The sequence below is a fragment of the Lactuca virosa genome, chromosome 7, assembly GCF_052849685.1.
Source record: "Lactuca virosa cultivar CGN04683 chromosome 7, Lactuca_virosa_CGN04683_v6, whole genome shotgun sequence".
Taxonomy (NCBI): Eukaryota; Viridiplantae; Streptophyta; class Magnoliopsida; order Asterales; family Asteraceae; genus Lactuca; species Lactuca virosa.
In genome coordinates this window covers 144,483,315-144,498,148 of record NC_136432.1, presented here as the reverse complement: position 1 = coordinate 144,498,148, position 14,834 = coordinate 144,483,315, and the positions used below count along the sequence as shown (strand labels likewise).

Below are 14,834 nucleotides of genomic sequence, written 5' to 3'. Positions count from 1 at the left end.
CCACCAACTTTGATCCGATCTTTGTGATTTTATCGAGCATGCCTACATTCCATTTCTGGATCACTAGTTAATTTTAATTGTGATTTTTTTTAATGTTGTCTTTTCATATTATGTTTTTTTTTCTAATTATCACTTCTTCTTTTTTCTGTTTGTACTAGTGTTTTAAAAAATATTATGTTTTATTTAATTTTGTATTTTTTAATTTAATTAAATTAAAAATAATGATGTGGCAAGTGGGTTCGAAAAGATGGTATTTCCATGTGTTATGGGGTGGAAAAGATGATAGAATGATGTGACAGTGGATTGAATGGGTTGAGAGGATTCTACTCCTACCATCCTTATATACACCACGAGATCAACCGTTGTATATTTGTTCCTTCCAACGGTTATAACATAATTGTTGCTAACCAGCATTAATAACTAACTTAACAGTCACATAGAATATCTAACTAGCTACCATGTCTAGCTTACTTTTGATAGGATCTAGAAAAATAAAAAATCATATCGGTCAAATTTAGCTCTAATACCACTTGATAAAACCCAATATATCATTCACAAAACAAAATGTATAAAGGAGTAAATCACACGAAGAACAACTGGACTTGATTATTTCACTAACTGGATGTTTCTAGAGTGATTACAATGTGAAAATCCAAAAGATTACCTACAAACTGATCTTGAGCTACCAATTTATAGGCTAGATGAAATGGTGTAGCGTCTACTAGAGTGTTACCTTCGTTATGGAATAATACGTACACTGACATTAAACAGATAAGAACATCACATGTGATTCTTGACAGCAGAGTTTATTTAACAAACAAAAGATACAAAATACAAGAACATGTTCAAGTCTAGAATCTAAAAACAGCTTCATCAGAGCTCACCTGGCCGTTGGTGTCATGTAGTGGAGAAGCTTCTTGTCACAGATGTGGTGCATGCCTTAGCCAAAAATCAGTATTGCCAAACATCAAAAGATTAAGCTAATGCATTGCTAATTCTTATGATTTAATAGTGAGATGGAATCCTACTGGATGGTATTCCAGAATCTCCCTATAGATCACTTCACGTAACTCTTCTTTCGTATTTTCTCTTGTTTCAAACTCAAATTCCAACTTTGTAATGGGCTGAGCAGAAGGCTCCCTTTCAACGTCAGCCAAATTCTTAAAATATGGATCCGAAAGAGCCTAAAACAAGGCACAAAACATGTTTTTCTTAATAAGTGAGATCTTTCATAGCAGGAAATTTTGAATTAATAGATAAATAAGACATTACCTCTCAGCAGTAGGTCTATCCCTTGGATCAAATGCAATCAATCTTTGTAACAAACGAAGAGCGAGGGGGTCTGTATTCGGGAACTTTTCAACGAGAGGAAAAGGAGTTTTCTTCCTCATGCTGTTTAAGTATTTCCTCGCCTTCTCATTTCTTATCTGCATGTGTCATATCACATGTCATATGCAAGAATAAGAAAAGTAATATGAAAGTTTTCATAATCATTAATTGTGATGTAAACCAACCGTGGAGATAGTTTCAGGTGATGGTGTTCCTAGAAGATCAGTCATTAAATCCAACTGATGCACAACATTTTTCCCAGGGAAAAGAGGCTTCCCTGTTAAAATTTCTGCAAACATGCAACCAACACTCCATATATCTATTGCTGGTGTGTACTGCATAGAAAAAGCTATTTAGTATAGTAAATTATAAACCCTTATTATCATTGAAAGATCATATGTTTAGAGATCGATTATATTGGCATTGAATTTAAAGCATTTAACTTTAGTGGTATCGGACTATCTGTATTCACCTTACTAAAAAAAGATCCACACAGTTCAGGAGCCCTATACCATCTTGCTGCAATGTAATCCTGTGAACACATCAAATGCAACCAGTTGACCAAATTAGTTCAATCGTATAATAACTTCATGAAAAACTAGATTACTACAATGAGTGACTTAGGGACATACAGTCCAGAATTTCCCAGTAGGTTGATCACTGAATGCAACCCTTGAAATACCAAAGTCGCAGATCTTGAGTTTGCAGTCAGAAGTGGCTAAAATATTTTTGGGTCTTAGATCTCTGTGAAACACATTTGCTGCAAATTAGAGAAAGTATTGCACAATCAGAATATATACACATAATTATAACAAGGCATGATAACACTGTATACGTACCTGTGTGTATATATTTCAGCCCTCGAAAAATTTGATAAAGAAAGACCTGATAATGTTCTGGTGTTAAGTCGTCGTTTGCTTTAATGATTTGGTGTAGGTCACAATCCATACGCTCAAACACCACGTATATATCATTAAATTCTTTTCTGGATGGAGGCAACAATATGTTTTTAATTTTGACAATGTCCGGATGATAAAGGCGCCTAAGTAGCTTAATCTCACGAGTGACACTGATAGCAACAGATACATTTTCGAATATATTATTTATTTTTTTTATTGCTACAATCTCCCCGGTATGAGTGTCATATGCAGAGCAGACAATACTAGAGTTTCCTTCACCAATAATTTCCTTTACCTTGTACCTACTCACTTCACCATATTCGGTGAAAAAGTTTAGTTCTTTAGATCTCATGCTTGAAGACTTCTGGTCATTAAAAATGTATTTCTGATTAGCTTCTATATTTTATATACATGTATGGCTCTCTCTTGTGACCTTAAAGTCATTACCTACCGTATATTAGACTATTGCCATTTGCCAATATCTCCAACCATTTCTTTAGTCGGTTGGGGCAAAATAATATATAATATATAAAAAGTAATAAAATTCCTTCAAAACCCACCGACTTCGGTGTTCTACCCACCCTTAGTTGGGTTTTTTTTAATATATTATTATCTTGCCACATGGCAATTTACAATTAAGGATATCAATTTTATGAATAAAATTATTTATCTAGAAAATGATTAAGAGCAAATAATGCCAAAGCAGAAATTTAAAAGTTCACCAACCCTTTGTGATAGGCATCGTTTCTTTCTTTTCTTAATTCTTTAAGACAATTGTTGAAATATTGTAAAAATGACATGAATACCAAGTTACAGTTATGGTCCATTATTGTACCATATGCAAGCATCGATCCCAATCCATTTGGTGATGTTAGTAATGATTTTTGACATTATTACTACACTAAGTTAGAGTCAAAAGTTTTCCCATGAAATTTTAAATTTTGTCTTTGTTTATTAATATAATTCATGTATACTTTTCGATGCTTACCAGCCATTCAGCAGGCTCTTTCAAGATTTCTTCTCTGTGCTTCTGAACAGAAACAACAGTTCCATCACCAGGGACTGAAGGGATGGGAGTGTTGTCATCGACCTGACCCAAAAATGCCCTTTCGGAACCTTCCCCACCAAATAGAATCCTTTGATTTATGTTTCCAGTAACGTTGCCTTTGCCATTACTTGATGACTTTGAATCATCATTTGCTGAAATTAGTTATCAAAACCAGATTATAATTATTATATTGAGTTCTTAACCACCAAATTTTTTTCTCAAGCATCTCGTAATAAATAACCAAACGAAAGTAGAGAAGCATTGTAATGAGAAATGAAATGGATCATCCATTAGCTGATAGATCACAATCTGACCCGATGAGCCATTTAATCTATATTTTCAGTGATATTCTGCTAATATACACAAATTTTATGAATCTATAAACTAAAGTCAACAGGATCTTGAAATACCAGAGTTTTCTTCGTTGGAGTCGGACGTGGACATTTCAACCACTCTTCCAAATATTGTTTTGCCGAAGCCTGCTTGGAGGTATTGGGTTTCTCTTGTAAGGCGAGTATCTAGTAGAGAAGATGAGCAATGTTAGAGAGAATTTACAGAGAAATTACAGAGAAACTTAGATACTAGTTATATACAAATTTACAAATGAACTAAAAATTAAAAGTTATATAAGTTAACTGTGAGACCGGGTCGAACCCGGGTCCTTTAGAACCGCGCTTTCTTCAGTCCACTAGAAATCAGTTTTGTACAACTTCAATCTCTGCATCTCTTCCGGTCAACGAGTTAGTCATCAGCATCGTTTACATCATAGTCCTTCAAGTCATCAAAGTTTACCAGCAGGTCCCTCAAAAGAGAAACCTTCACTAAAACAGTCCAAGTTACCACATTATTAACTATTCAGTGTTAATCTTATGATAATTGTTTATATTTTACAACCCCCTTATAGATAAACATTGGTAACCACTTTACTTTTTAACCTGATCTACAAGTACCATTTCAGAGGTTAAGAAGCAATGTTGACTTGAAGTTAAATATTATGTAAAAATATAGCTATCTGTTTTTCAAAAAAATATTAACAACTTTGAAAACACCTTTAGATACTGTCACGAACAAAGTGTCCACCCACTTCAAAATGTGCCATTTTCTCATGGAAAACTGGAGCTCCTCAATAGGGTCAAACGGGTCATGCATTCTAATATCATATCTCCTAGATCCACAAATGTAGTTTTCAAAAGAATTGGTTTTGCCATCCAAAAAGGGCTAGCGGCGCAGCTTGTTGCCTGTTTGCCTTCAATCGATATGTATTGAACCTTATCATGAATTGATTTATAATACCAAGATTAAAATACAATTTTAATACCCACATGATCTCACAAGTCACTGAGGCTAGTGCAATATACTCAGATTATGTTGGTGTCTTGCTTTTTTTTTTGCTTTTCCATGAAACCATTGAATTACCAAACAAAAAAATACAATACCCGGTTATTAACCTCTATTGACCTCTATGGTTAAACATTTAGTGCAATCTGCATCAAAATAAGCACTAAGATATAATCCTTCAATTTTAGAAATAGTGACACCCATATCTGGAATTTGTTTTAAATGCCTTAACACACGAAATGCAACATTTAGAGGTGATTTTCGTGGAATGTTCATAAACTGACTCAATGTTTGTACTCTATACAAAATGAAAAATTATATATCTTCCTAGCTTTTGTTACTACTTATCTTTCTACTCTATAAAATAATGATACTAGGAATCAATTAATTCTCTCTCTTAATCCATTCTTTTGATTTGGACACATGCATTGATTTAGTGGGTAGAAAGATGAGTAGAACAAAATGTATGAGAATATTTGATTTCTCATACGGAATATTAATTGTGATAGTCAAATAAATAAGTTGACCGGTCAGTTTTTTAAAAAAACTTTTCTTTTAAAAAAATATCATTTTTATCAACTTCATCGCCACTAATTACAACATTACGATCTAAGGAGTTTTAACAGGTTTGCATCCAAGCATTCTCTAAAGAATATGAATACCAAAACAAAGAGATTTCAAATTATCTTTTATTAAGAACCAGTTTGATTCATCAAACAACAATATATAACCTCACTATAAGGAAAATATACAGAAATCTCTCAACAACACTCTCATAATTTGAACCTTTGTACAAGAACAATGAAACCCTAATAAATAGCCTAAAAGAGGTATTAAGGACTTAGAGAATGAACGTTGTATATGATCTGCTTCTCCGTGTATACGCCTCTTTTATCACACAGTATCTGAGTTTACACTTGAATCCAAATATTACAAGATAAATGTTAAGTTTGAATATCATTAGTTCTCATTTTCCAACACCCCTCTCAAACTTAACATATTATCTCCAGTTTTTTGAAAAAAGGATCTAATAAACCAAGTCGATGAATTAAGAAATTATGTTGAGAACTAATCAAAGACTTTGTTAAAATATTTGCATTCTGGAAAGCTGAATCAATTTTCAAAATTTCTAAAACACCATTTAAAATTTTTTCTCTAACAAAGTGTAAATCCACCTCAAAGTGTTTTGTTTTTTTCATGAAATACAGGGTTTAAAACCAATTTTATTGCATAGTCATTATCACAACATACACTTATCGGAGTCAATTTATCAACCTGAACATCTTTCAAAAATTTTAATATACAAATTATTTCACGTTATATTACTCAAAGCTCTGTATTCAAATTCAATTTATGATTTGGATACAAGGATTTGCTTTTTACTCTTCCAGGAAATAAGAAAATTTCCAAATTACGCCAATTAACTGGTAACATATCTGCGAGTTGACAAACATTTAGCCCAGTCATCATCCAAAAAACCAACCAAACTTAAACTATAATTTTTAGTAATAAAAACACCTTTTCCTGGACTACCTTTTAAAAAATAAAATAATCTAAAAGCACTATCCAAATGTGATTTCCTGGGTTTATGCATATATTGACTAAGAATTTGAACAGCATAAGAAATATTTGGTCTAGTAACAGTCTGATGAATAAGCTTTCCAATTAACTTCTGAAACTTAGTTACGTTAACCACATAACTATCGTTTTTATCAGTTTCATCACGGCTAACAACAAAATTAGCTTCTAGTGGAGTTTTGACAGGTTCACATGCAAGCATACCAAACTTAAGTAACAACTATAAGTAGTACTTTCTTCGATTTAGAAAAACACTATTAATATCAATGACTTCAATTCCAAGAAAATATTTTAATTTTCCTAAATCCATAAGAAAAAACTAAGATTTTAAAAAAACTTTGACTTTATCAATTTCATCTTTATTATTATCGGTAAGTGTTATATCATCAAGATATATAAGTAAGATAACAATAGAATCATGTTGGTTCCTCACAAAAACTAATTATACTTTGTCATAAACCAAAACAAAATAAATAAGAACAAAGCTTCTCTTTCCACTTCCGAGGGGCCTGTTTGAGCCCATATAACAATTTTAACAACATACAGCCACACATCGTCGAGCCACACTTTCGATTTTCATGAGGCTATAGCTCAAAATTTAAAATCACACCTAGTGTTAGCCACACTTTATTTGCGATACGTGTGACGATTGTAAATTTTTTTAAAATAGTAGCCACTTTTTTAGATTAAAAACGTGACAATTACCAGCCACACTAAATGCATGTGACCAAATGTGGCCATTTGCCATGGTAGTTTTGATTTTTGGAATCTGTTTGTGATTGTTTTTATATGTGGTGATAGGTAAGTATATCGTCACATAAAACAATTGTTTGTGTGCCTAAATCAAAGAATTGAGTTTCCCACATGAACATGATGTGGCTAAAAGTTTATACATATGGCCACAAAACATATTTGTGTGACGAATGGATGGTGTGTATTATCCACTTAGTAAAAGAAAGTAAAGTAGTGACTATAAGTAATGTATGGTGCCAACTTATGTTTTTATGTGTGTCTAAAAATTTAATGGTCATGGTAAAACAAAAAAACATATGAATGTAACTAGTTTATGGTCACACTTTAAATGCTTATGTGTGTCGACAAATAACCATACTAATTCTAAAGGAAACAACATGTGACAATAAGTAAGTTATGGTCATTGTTTAATAATAATAAAAAAGGTATGACTATAAGTAATATATGTTGATAGTTTAAGCTATTATGTGTGTCTAATAGTAAACAATGGTCATGCTAAAACAAAATATGTATGACTATTAATATTTTATGGGCACATATTAATTGCTTATGTGAAACATCCCAAAAATACAGTCCAAAAAATTCATTTTTAATTTGTATATAAAATCATAGTAACTCAAATCATCTCAGAAAAAATAAGTGATAATATCTCAAAACATCATATCAAAACACTGTATCAAAATCACATGTCCAAATATCAGAGTAAATCATCCCAGGTTAAACGCTGTGGTGTGTGTGATGCAGTCATCCCGAGCTCTTCCCTTTACTAGCGGAAGTACCTGAAACCAAAACTGAAAACTGTAAGCACGAAGCTTAGTGAGTCTCCCCAAACTACCACATACCATACACATATCACATAATCACATAACAACATATCTTGGGCCTAGCCCACTACTTCGGGCCCCGCCCGACATTGGACCATAATACAGCATTGGGCCCCGCCCGGCATTGACCAAAGCTCGGTATACATAAGCATATCAACAAATACATATAAACATAAACATCTAGCATACATATAAACATTCCTCGGGCTTGCCCCGGAATCGGACCGAAGTCCAAGAACATTCTAACCGACTCATGCAAGAATCACGAAGACATCAAGCATACACACATTCCTCGGGCTTGCCCCGACATCAGATCGAAGTCCGGAAATACATAAACCTACATCGGGCACATCCTGGCATCGGACCATAGTCCGACATATACTAACATACATAAACAGGCTGGCATTGATGCCTTCGACTCGTTCCTACAGGAGGAAAACTCACCTCAAATGTCGGGTGAAGAAGATGAACGTCTCTGCTCCTGCAACCGGCTCTACTCACACCCTATGAAAAACTGATGGGTTTTATATATAGCAAACAGTTCTATGTGTGCATACAACCCTAATTTTAGGATCTATGTTTTCACTATTAGACATACGAGCATTGAACACAAAAACTAGAAACCCTAGGAGGCGCATGTAATTTCGAAATTAAAATATAATTAGGGTTAGGATACATACCTTGATTGTTATATTGTAATAACAATCAAATCCTTGAAGATCTTGAACTTTGGTAGCAAGTGCCACAAGTGTCGCGCCTCTACTGGCTCACAGACAAACCTAGAAACCAATGAATACTTTATAGAGAGAGAGAGAGAAGTAGAGTAGAATTTTGGCCATTAGGTTCTTTTTGGAGTGCATTGGCCGAAATTTAACCCTAAGAAGGTTTATATAGGTGCTAAGACGGTATTGGATTAGGCACGTGTATCCAAGATAACCCTAATCCCTTAACTTTCTCCCTAAGGCATTCAAAGCACCCTTAGAGCCCAAGGAAACCCTAGGAACACCCTAGAATTTGTTCCCCCTCCCCCCTTTAGGGAGGTTCTAGAATGCTCAATGCTCAACTATTAAACATTGTCACCTTTAGTCCCTGCAGTTTCAATTAATTTCTTTAATCCGAAAATTAATTCCAAATTAATTTCTAATTAAATGTTAATTAAACAATATGATTTCTAATTAATATATTACGTCCATAATACATTAATAAATCATTCATCTTGATTTCAAATTAATTTATTAACCAAGTAATAAATTAATAAATCATTCTTCTCTCTCTAACGGTTATCCTATTCAATTGTTAGGTTTGAAGGCAACCCAAAAGGACATTGCTACTATCAATTCAAGTACATACCAATTATAGTTACGGGCTTAGACACCTAATCCAACAGTCTCTCACTTTGATAATTCTAATAACTATAGTTGCAAGTATAACTTCAAAAATTGACTAGCAAATTTTAGCTACCAAAAGCCGCTGTCGAACTCTGACCTAGTCAGTGACTTGTCCTTAGATAAGTGATCAAATATCCCACCGTTCTACAAGATATCGTATGGACATGAAACATGAATTCTAATCAATCCCTGTCCAAGAGTTGTTTCCCGATTTCCGATTCATGACGACTGACTCAGACTACAATTGAACACATCAACTTAGTCCAGGCTTGGCCAAGCGCTTTAGATGTCATCACTAAATCATCGAGGGGCCCACATATATCGCTTTTATGCCATGAAGGGTAAAAGGAACGGATAAACTTCGACTCATATGCTTGTACTATTTACTCATCAAATCACACAATATGTTTTATAACATCAAGTTACTGATGCGTTTTCGTATTATCAATGCACAACCGACTCGTAAACAACAACTCATATGTGACAACCCGAAATATTTTTGCTTTAAAAGATCAGTCAGTCAACTTAACTGAGTGTCATTCTAAGGAGTTCTAGCCTGGTTAAAGGTCATTCAAAGGAGTTTTAAGCCTAGTACACTTAAGGAATGAGTGTTAGAATGTACCTGCTAGAGACACTGTTCAACAAATCAAGCCTTAACCTCTTCATTTAGAGTTCACAGCCACAACACTTGATTTTACTCAAGGTGGGCCGTAGAATCCTCCTTTAAGACTCATATCCTTCATTTTCATTCATTATCTTACTTTCACCTCAAGAACACTCCATTTCTCTCTCACCTATCATCCCGATTTTCATCCTAGATCTTCAAAAGTTGTAAGTGTTCTTCCTTGATTTATTGATACATCTCTTAATCTAGTATCATCTAATGATTTCATCCTTGGAAATCATCTTTTCTTAGATCTTCAAGAAACACCAAGAACACCAAGAACACACACTAGTGTTCTTGGACCTTAATCACCATTTCAAGCCTCTTTATCGTAAGTACTCACTCCTTAACTTGTTATCTAGTAAGAACACATGATTAGAGCCTTAAAACTTCATCAAACTCATCATCAAGGAGAGTTTACGGCCATGAGTTTACACCCTGACCGTAAACCCTTAAAAGGGTGGTGTTTTGAGCCTTAAACACTTCTACACCCTTGTTAACCTTTGGAACACTTGAACCTTTGACACTCCTTGCTTTAAGACCCAATAAGACACCCTTTAGAGTGTTTACGGCCATAGGGTTTATGGTGTGGCCGTAAACACCTCAACACTCTCCATTGAGTTGGTCTTTCTCATCCTTGTGTATAGCAATGGTCCCTCAAGTTTCCCTAGCCTTCAAACACCTTCTTATGCATGTTTGACCATGAGTTTACGGCCGTAAACTCCCTTGGCCATAAACACATGGTGGTAAACACAAACCCTTGGCCATAAACACCCTTTAGGTCAATCACATGTGATTCAACACTTCATTCCAAGTGTTTCCTAGTCCCGAAAGGTGTTTCCTTTCATATAGTTGCTTATAAACACTATATTCATGCCAATATATGTCATTTAGGACTTGTTGTATCTCGGGACTTCATTCGTTGAACTTCTCATCCTTACGCGCATATTCGTTTGAATCACCCACATAAGGTGAGTTCATACCCCGTAATCAATCTTTTAAACTGTTTTAAATGCTTTTAAGGGGGGGAATACAAGTTGAACACAATGATAATTGTGTAATTGTTTGTTATAAACATTTTTAAAAGATTGCTTATGTCATTTATAAGTTGTCAAAACATTTCAAAAACTCTTTTCAAGTTATGTTACTTTATAGTTTAACAAAACTCCGTTTTTAAAGTATCAGCATAACTTAGTAGAAAAATGAGTCTTTTCAACAACAGTACAAGTAAAACACTAGTAAACTATAAGGGGTATAGTTTAGGGGTTCAGTACATACTAAATACTAGAGCATACTATAAAGAGAAATAGGGAGGTAGAAACAATACACGATAACATAAAGAGAAACAAGGAGGTAGATACAATACTTCAGAGAGACATACTATACACTACATACTATACAGAACGAACATACTAAGATGCTATAGCATGAGAACATACTAGATCTAATTATACCAATTAATCACTAACTCATTGTTTGTAACAAAAGGTGATAGTTAAATTGGGTATACATGATCATAAAACTTTAATGAGAATTACACGGCTTGCAATTGTTTGCAGAGGTCGCGTTTGGTCCCCAGAATCTCTTGACAGGGAGAACGTATAGTACGGGCACTAGCCTTCACATTATAACCTTACTAAAACATACATGTTTTAAGGTAATTAGTACTACAGATTGTCAATTCAAAAGACAACTGCGTGCTTATAAATTCCCATTACTTTCAGTAAGTGATAGTTCCACTTGAAAGCTAATACAAACTATTTTCGAGTCAAGATAGTTATAAACTAGGGAAAACTTACATTTTACAAACGACACACAGAACAGTCGAGTCTAGTACATTCAGTAGAAAGGGACCTATAATGCTAACTTTATGATTCCTTAGTGTATTCATTCATGGATATATATTAATCGGGTCCGACAGGTAGTAAGATGTGTGCTTTCCGCTTCATTTCCTGTTCCTTGTTTGGTTGTGGGCTTAGAGCAGATACACCCAGCCTACTATCTATCCGAGCTTAGCTATATATATGTTCCGTATACACCAAGTAATCATAAGGGGTACCATGTATGGGTCAGGTCATAGGACACTAATTCAATGCACCGTTTTCTAGTACAAAACATACTTTTCAAATGAAGAACTTTTGGAATACAAAACTAGAAACTTAACCAGTAAAGGGTTTAATCCATTTTATTAAACCAGTAAAACTTAAAGGACCTTAGGTGATTAACTCTATAATACCTTAGTTTATACATCATGGTTATATATCATTAATACCCAATAGGTAGTTGGATGTGTGCTTTCCTCCTTACTTCTTGTTCCTTGTTTGGTTGTGGGCTTAGGGCAAATTCACCCAATTAACTATCTATTCGATATTAGATCATATATAGCCAGTATAAACTAAGTGATTATAGAAGTAATCACTATGGTCACCATTTTATTATAAGGAATAAGGGTTTTCTTAAAGAATCTTTTCAGTAAATATAAAGGAACCATTACAATTAACTCCATGAGTAACAAGTGAATACGCCAGGGTTATATACAACAATGATCTAACAAACAATGGGATGTGTGCTATCCGCCTTACTTCCTGTTCCTTGTTTGGTTGTGGGCTTAGTGCAGATGCGCACAGTCGATTGTTTGTTTACTCTGAGTTTTATATAACTTGTATCCATTTAGTACTCATAGAAAGGATTGTAGAATCATTTTTACGTATCTTTCATCAAAGTAGGAAATATAGGATTTTCTAAGAGGAACAGGCGAACTTTTCTAAACAGAACTTACAACTTACTACATTTTTCAACTACATTTTCAACAACATTTTACAACAACTTTCTACAACTTACTCACATCACTAAAATCTTATGAACTCACCAGCTTAAATGCTGATCTACGCTTTCAAAATAATTTGTATTCTCAGGATACCAGTAGACAGGTTCGCGCACTAGGATTCAGAAGATGGAGCAGTATAGCTTCATGACTTTTTGTTATTTGCTATGTATTCTATATTATGTGAATCACATACTTTGTAAACACTTTATTTCTAATGAAATGGTTGTTTATTACTTGCTTACTATGATGCATGTCTTGTGATACTAAACATGACGTCCTCCGCCCCAGAACGTTTCCGCCGTTCCGGTTTTGGGGTGTGACATCATATATCTCCGTTTCAAGAATATAAGATATTATCATCTCAAAATTACTCGTGATAAAATCCATAAAGTAGTTCACTGAGCGTGGGTTGATCCAATACTCAAATTCCTATTTCAGGAGTACTCATGAACACTATAGCAAACTTGTGCTATATCTAAGCTCTTAGACAATCTACAGTCAGATTCATGACAGTCTTAATTCATTACTTACTTCCAAAAGTATGATCGACTATGGATGTTTGAATAACCTAGTTATTCGGGAAGTAAAACATGCTAAGTGAAACACAAGAATAATCTAATTAACTATGGTCTCAAAACTTTTGAATATAAATAAAACACTTATTATTTAATCACCATATTAATTAGACTTTATTCATTGTATAATGTTTCGAGTAATCAAATTAATACTTGAATTAAAACAATAGTCATGCCATGCTCCAAGCACGCACACTATGTTTATCTATGGTCCTTTCTTTGTGAAACAGATCAATTGAACACATTTCCAGTGATGCTCGTTTCACAATTTCAAATCCTTATCACAAGTGTAAGAATACCAAATTCTTACCACTACTAGAATGTGTTAGAGTCTAAACTTTCATGCAATGATCCTTTTGTAATGTCTAGGGTCCGAAGTCATAGAGACTTGGCCAATGATTTAACAAAGAATTTCATTGTAGATTTGTTGCAAATACAATTCCAAGGAAATGAAGTCTCACATTCAAGGAGCATTCCCTGAACATCCTTCTTGCATTAAAGTTACTAACTCACACATAGATCTTAATATCCAACTCCCATGACGAAACATTTCCATATTCCATATTATTATCAATTATGAACAAGAGTTAGCTCTATTCAGAACAAGTCAATATGGTCCGTCCAAATTAATACTATACTTCCAACTGTCCACAAGCAACCAATCTTTGGTAAATCTCAGATTTTCCTTGACAGTTGTTTAACAACTTTAGTCATATCTAGTTCCAGTCCTTTTTGTGAGAACAAGGACGATCTGATGCGCAGGGACAAGGTTTGAAAACTCAAACCTTGAATGAATGCTTAAGATCAATGTTTGCTTACTAATAAGTGTTCCGGTCAAGTCTGGCAAGACCAGTCAAGTCTGAGTTAATGCATTCAACAAAGTATTCAAGATATTAATGAAGAGAAATAAGAATGATCAAAGTAAAGATAATAAATGAGGAACAAGAAGAATGTTTGAGAGAATAATTTGAAAGGTGAAATAACTGAAATATTGCTATCTTTTAATGAACAATTCGTCGTTTGATTTGTCATTGAAAACTCCTATAAATAGGAGAACATGAAACATCATACAAACTGACTTACATACATAAAACTGGATAAAAGAGTTACTCATAGGACTCTGATTACCCAAGTTGACAAAATAGATTTAGTCCTATGAAATGTAACATCAAACTAAATGAAAAATACAATAAATGTGAATAGACAAAACACTGATTCAGACAAGTTAACATTCTGGACATAACATCTATTCTGGAATGCCTTTATATGGTTCGGAATACCATCTTCACTTCCGGAGCAAGGCTTCAAGTCCGGACACCAACTTATTCATTTTGGAACACTGACTGACTTCGGATCTTCAAAGGTGATTGAGATTTCTAGAGGTTCACTTAGAGCTTCCAACAATCTCCCCCTAAGTAAACTTAGCAATCAAGTCAGATTAATTCGCTTCTTCCTTGATGAACGTGTAGACTCTAAACAACCAATCCCTGACTTCAACATACCACTGCAACTGACTCACAAACTTTGTCTTGACATGTTCAGGAGTTTTGTACCTAGATGCTCAACTGATAAACTTATTGAGAGCTCTTGTAGGAACTAGGTGTTTGTCAA

The 14,834-nt window shown here is 34.1% G+C and overlaps 1 protein-coding gene across 3 annotated transcripts; it reads right to left on the bottom strand.

Annotated features, from left to right (window-relative positions):
* Positions 1-577: 577 nt before the first annotated feature.
* LOC145124475 (mitogen-activated protein kinase 14-like) lies at positions 578-3,885 on the bottom strand. Of its 3 annotated transcripts, XR_013715620.1 has the most exons (8): positions 3,687-3,885; positions 3,217-3,428; positions 2,169-2,592; positions 1,962-2,089; positions 1,802-1,861; positions 1,515-1,664; positions 885-1,427; positions 578-757 (listed from the first exon to the last, which is right to left on the bottom strand). XR_013715620.1 is itself a non-coding variant. In XM_079059818.1 (7 exons), exons 1-7 carry the CDS (start codon positions 3,718-3,720, stop codon positions 1,269-1,271), a joined length of 1,167 nt encoding a protein of 388 aa, XP_078915944.1. In that variant the 5' UTR covers positions 3,721-3,885; the 3' UTR covers positions 578-1,268. The 3 variants fall into 3 exon arrangements, 2 of the variants coding, with proteins under 2 accessions (XP_078915944.1, XP_078915945.1); XM_079059818.1 differs by having other exon boundaries at positions 578-1,427; XM_079059819.1 differs by having other exon boundaries at positions 578-1,427; positions 2,169-2,589.
* Positions 3,886-14,834: the final 10,949 nt, after the last annotated feature.

What these genes read in the sequence shown, in the direction of transcription:
- LOC145124475 (XM_079059818.1), bottom strand. Translation starts at nt 3,720, where the DNA reads ATGTCCACGTCCGACTCCAACGAAGAAAACTCTG. An exon ending in CTACTGGGAAATTCTGGACT is followed by an intron (nt 1,862 to 1,961) that starts GTATGTCCCTAA and finishes ATGTGTTCACAG; the next exon opens with GATTACATTGCAGCAAGATG. An exon ending in CACCTGAAACTATCTCCACG is followed by an intron (nt 1,428 to 1,514) that starts GTTGGTTTACAT and finishes TGACACATGCAG; the next exon opens with ATAAGAAATGAGAAGGCGAG.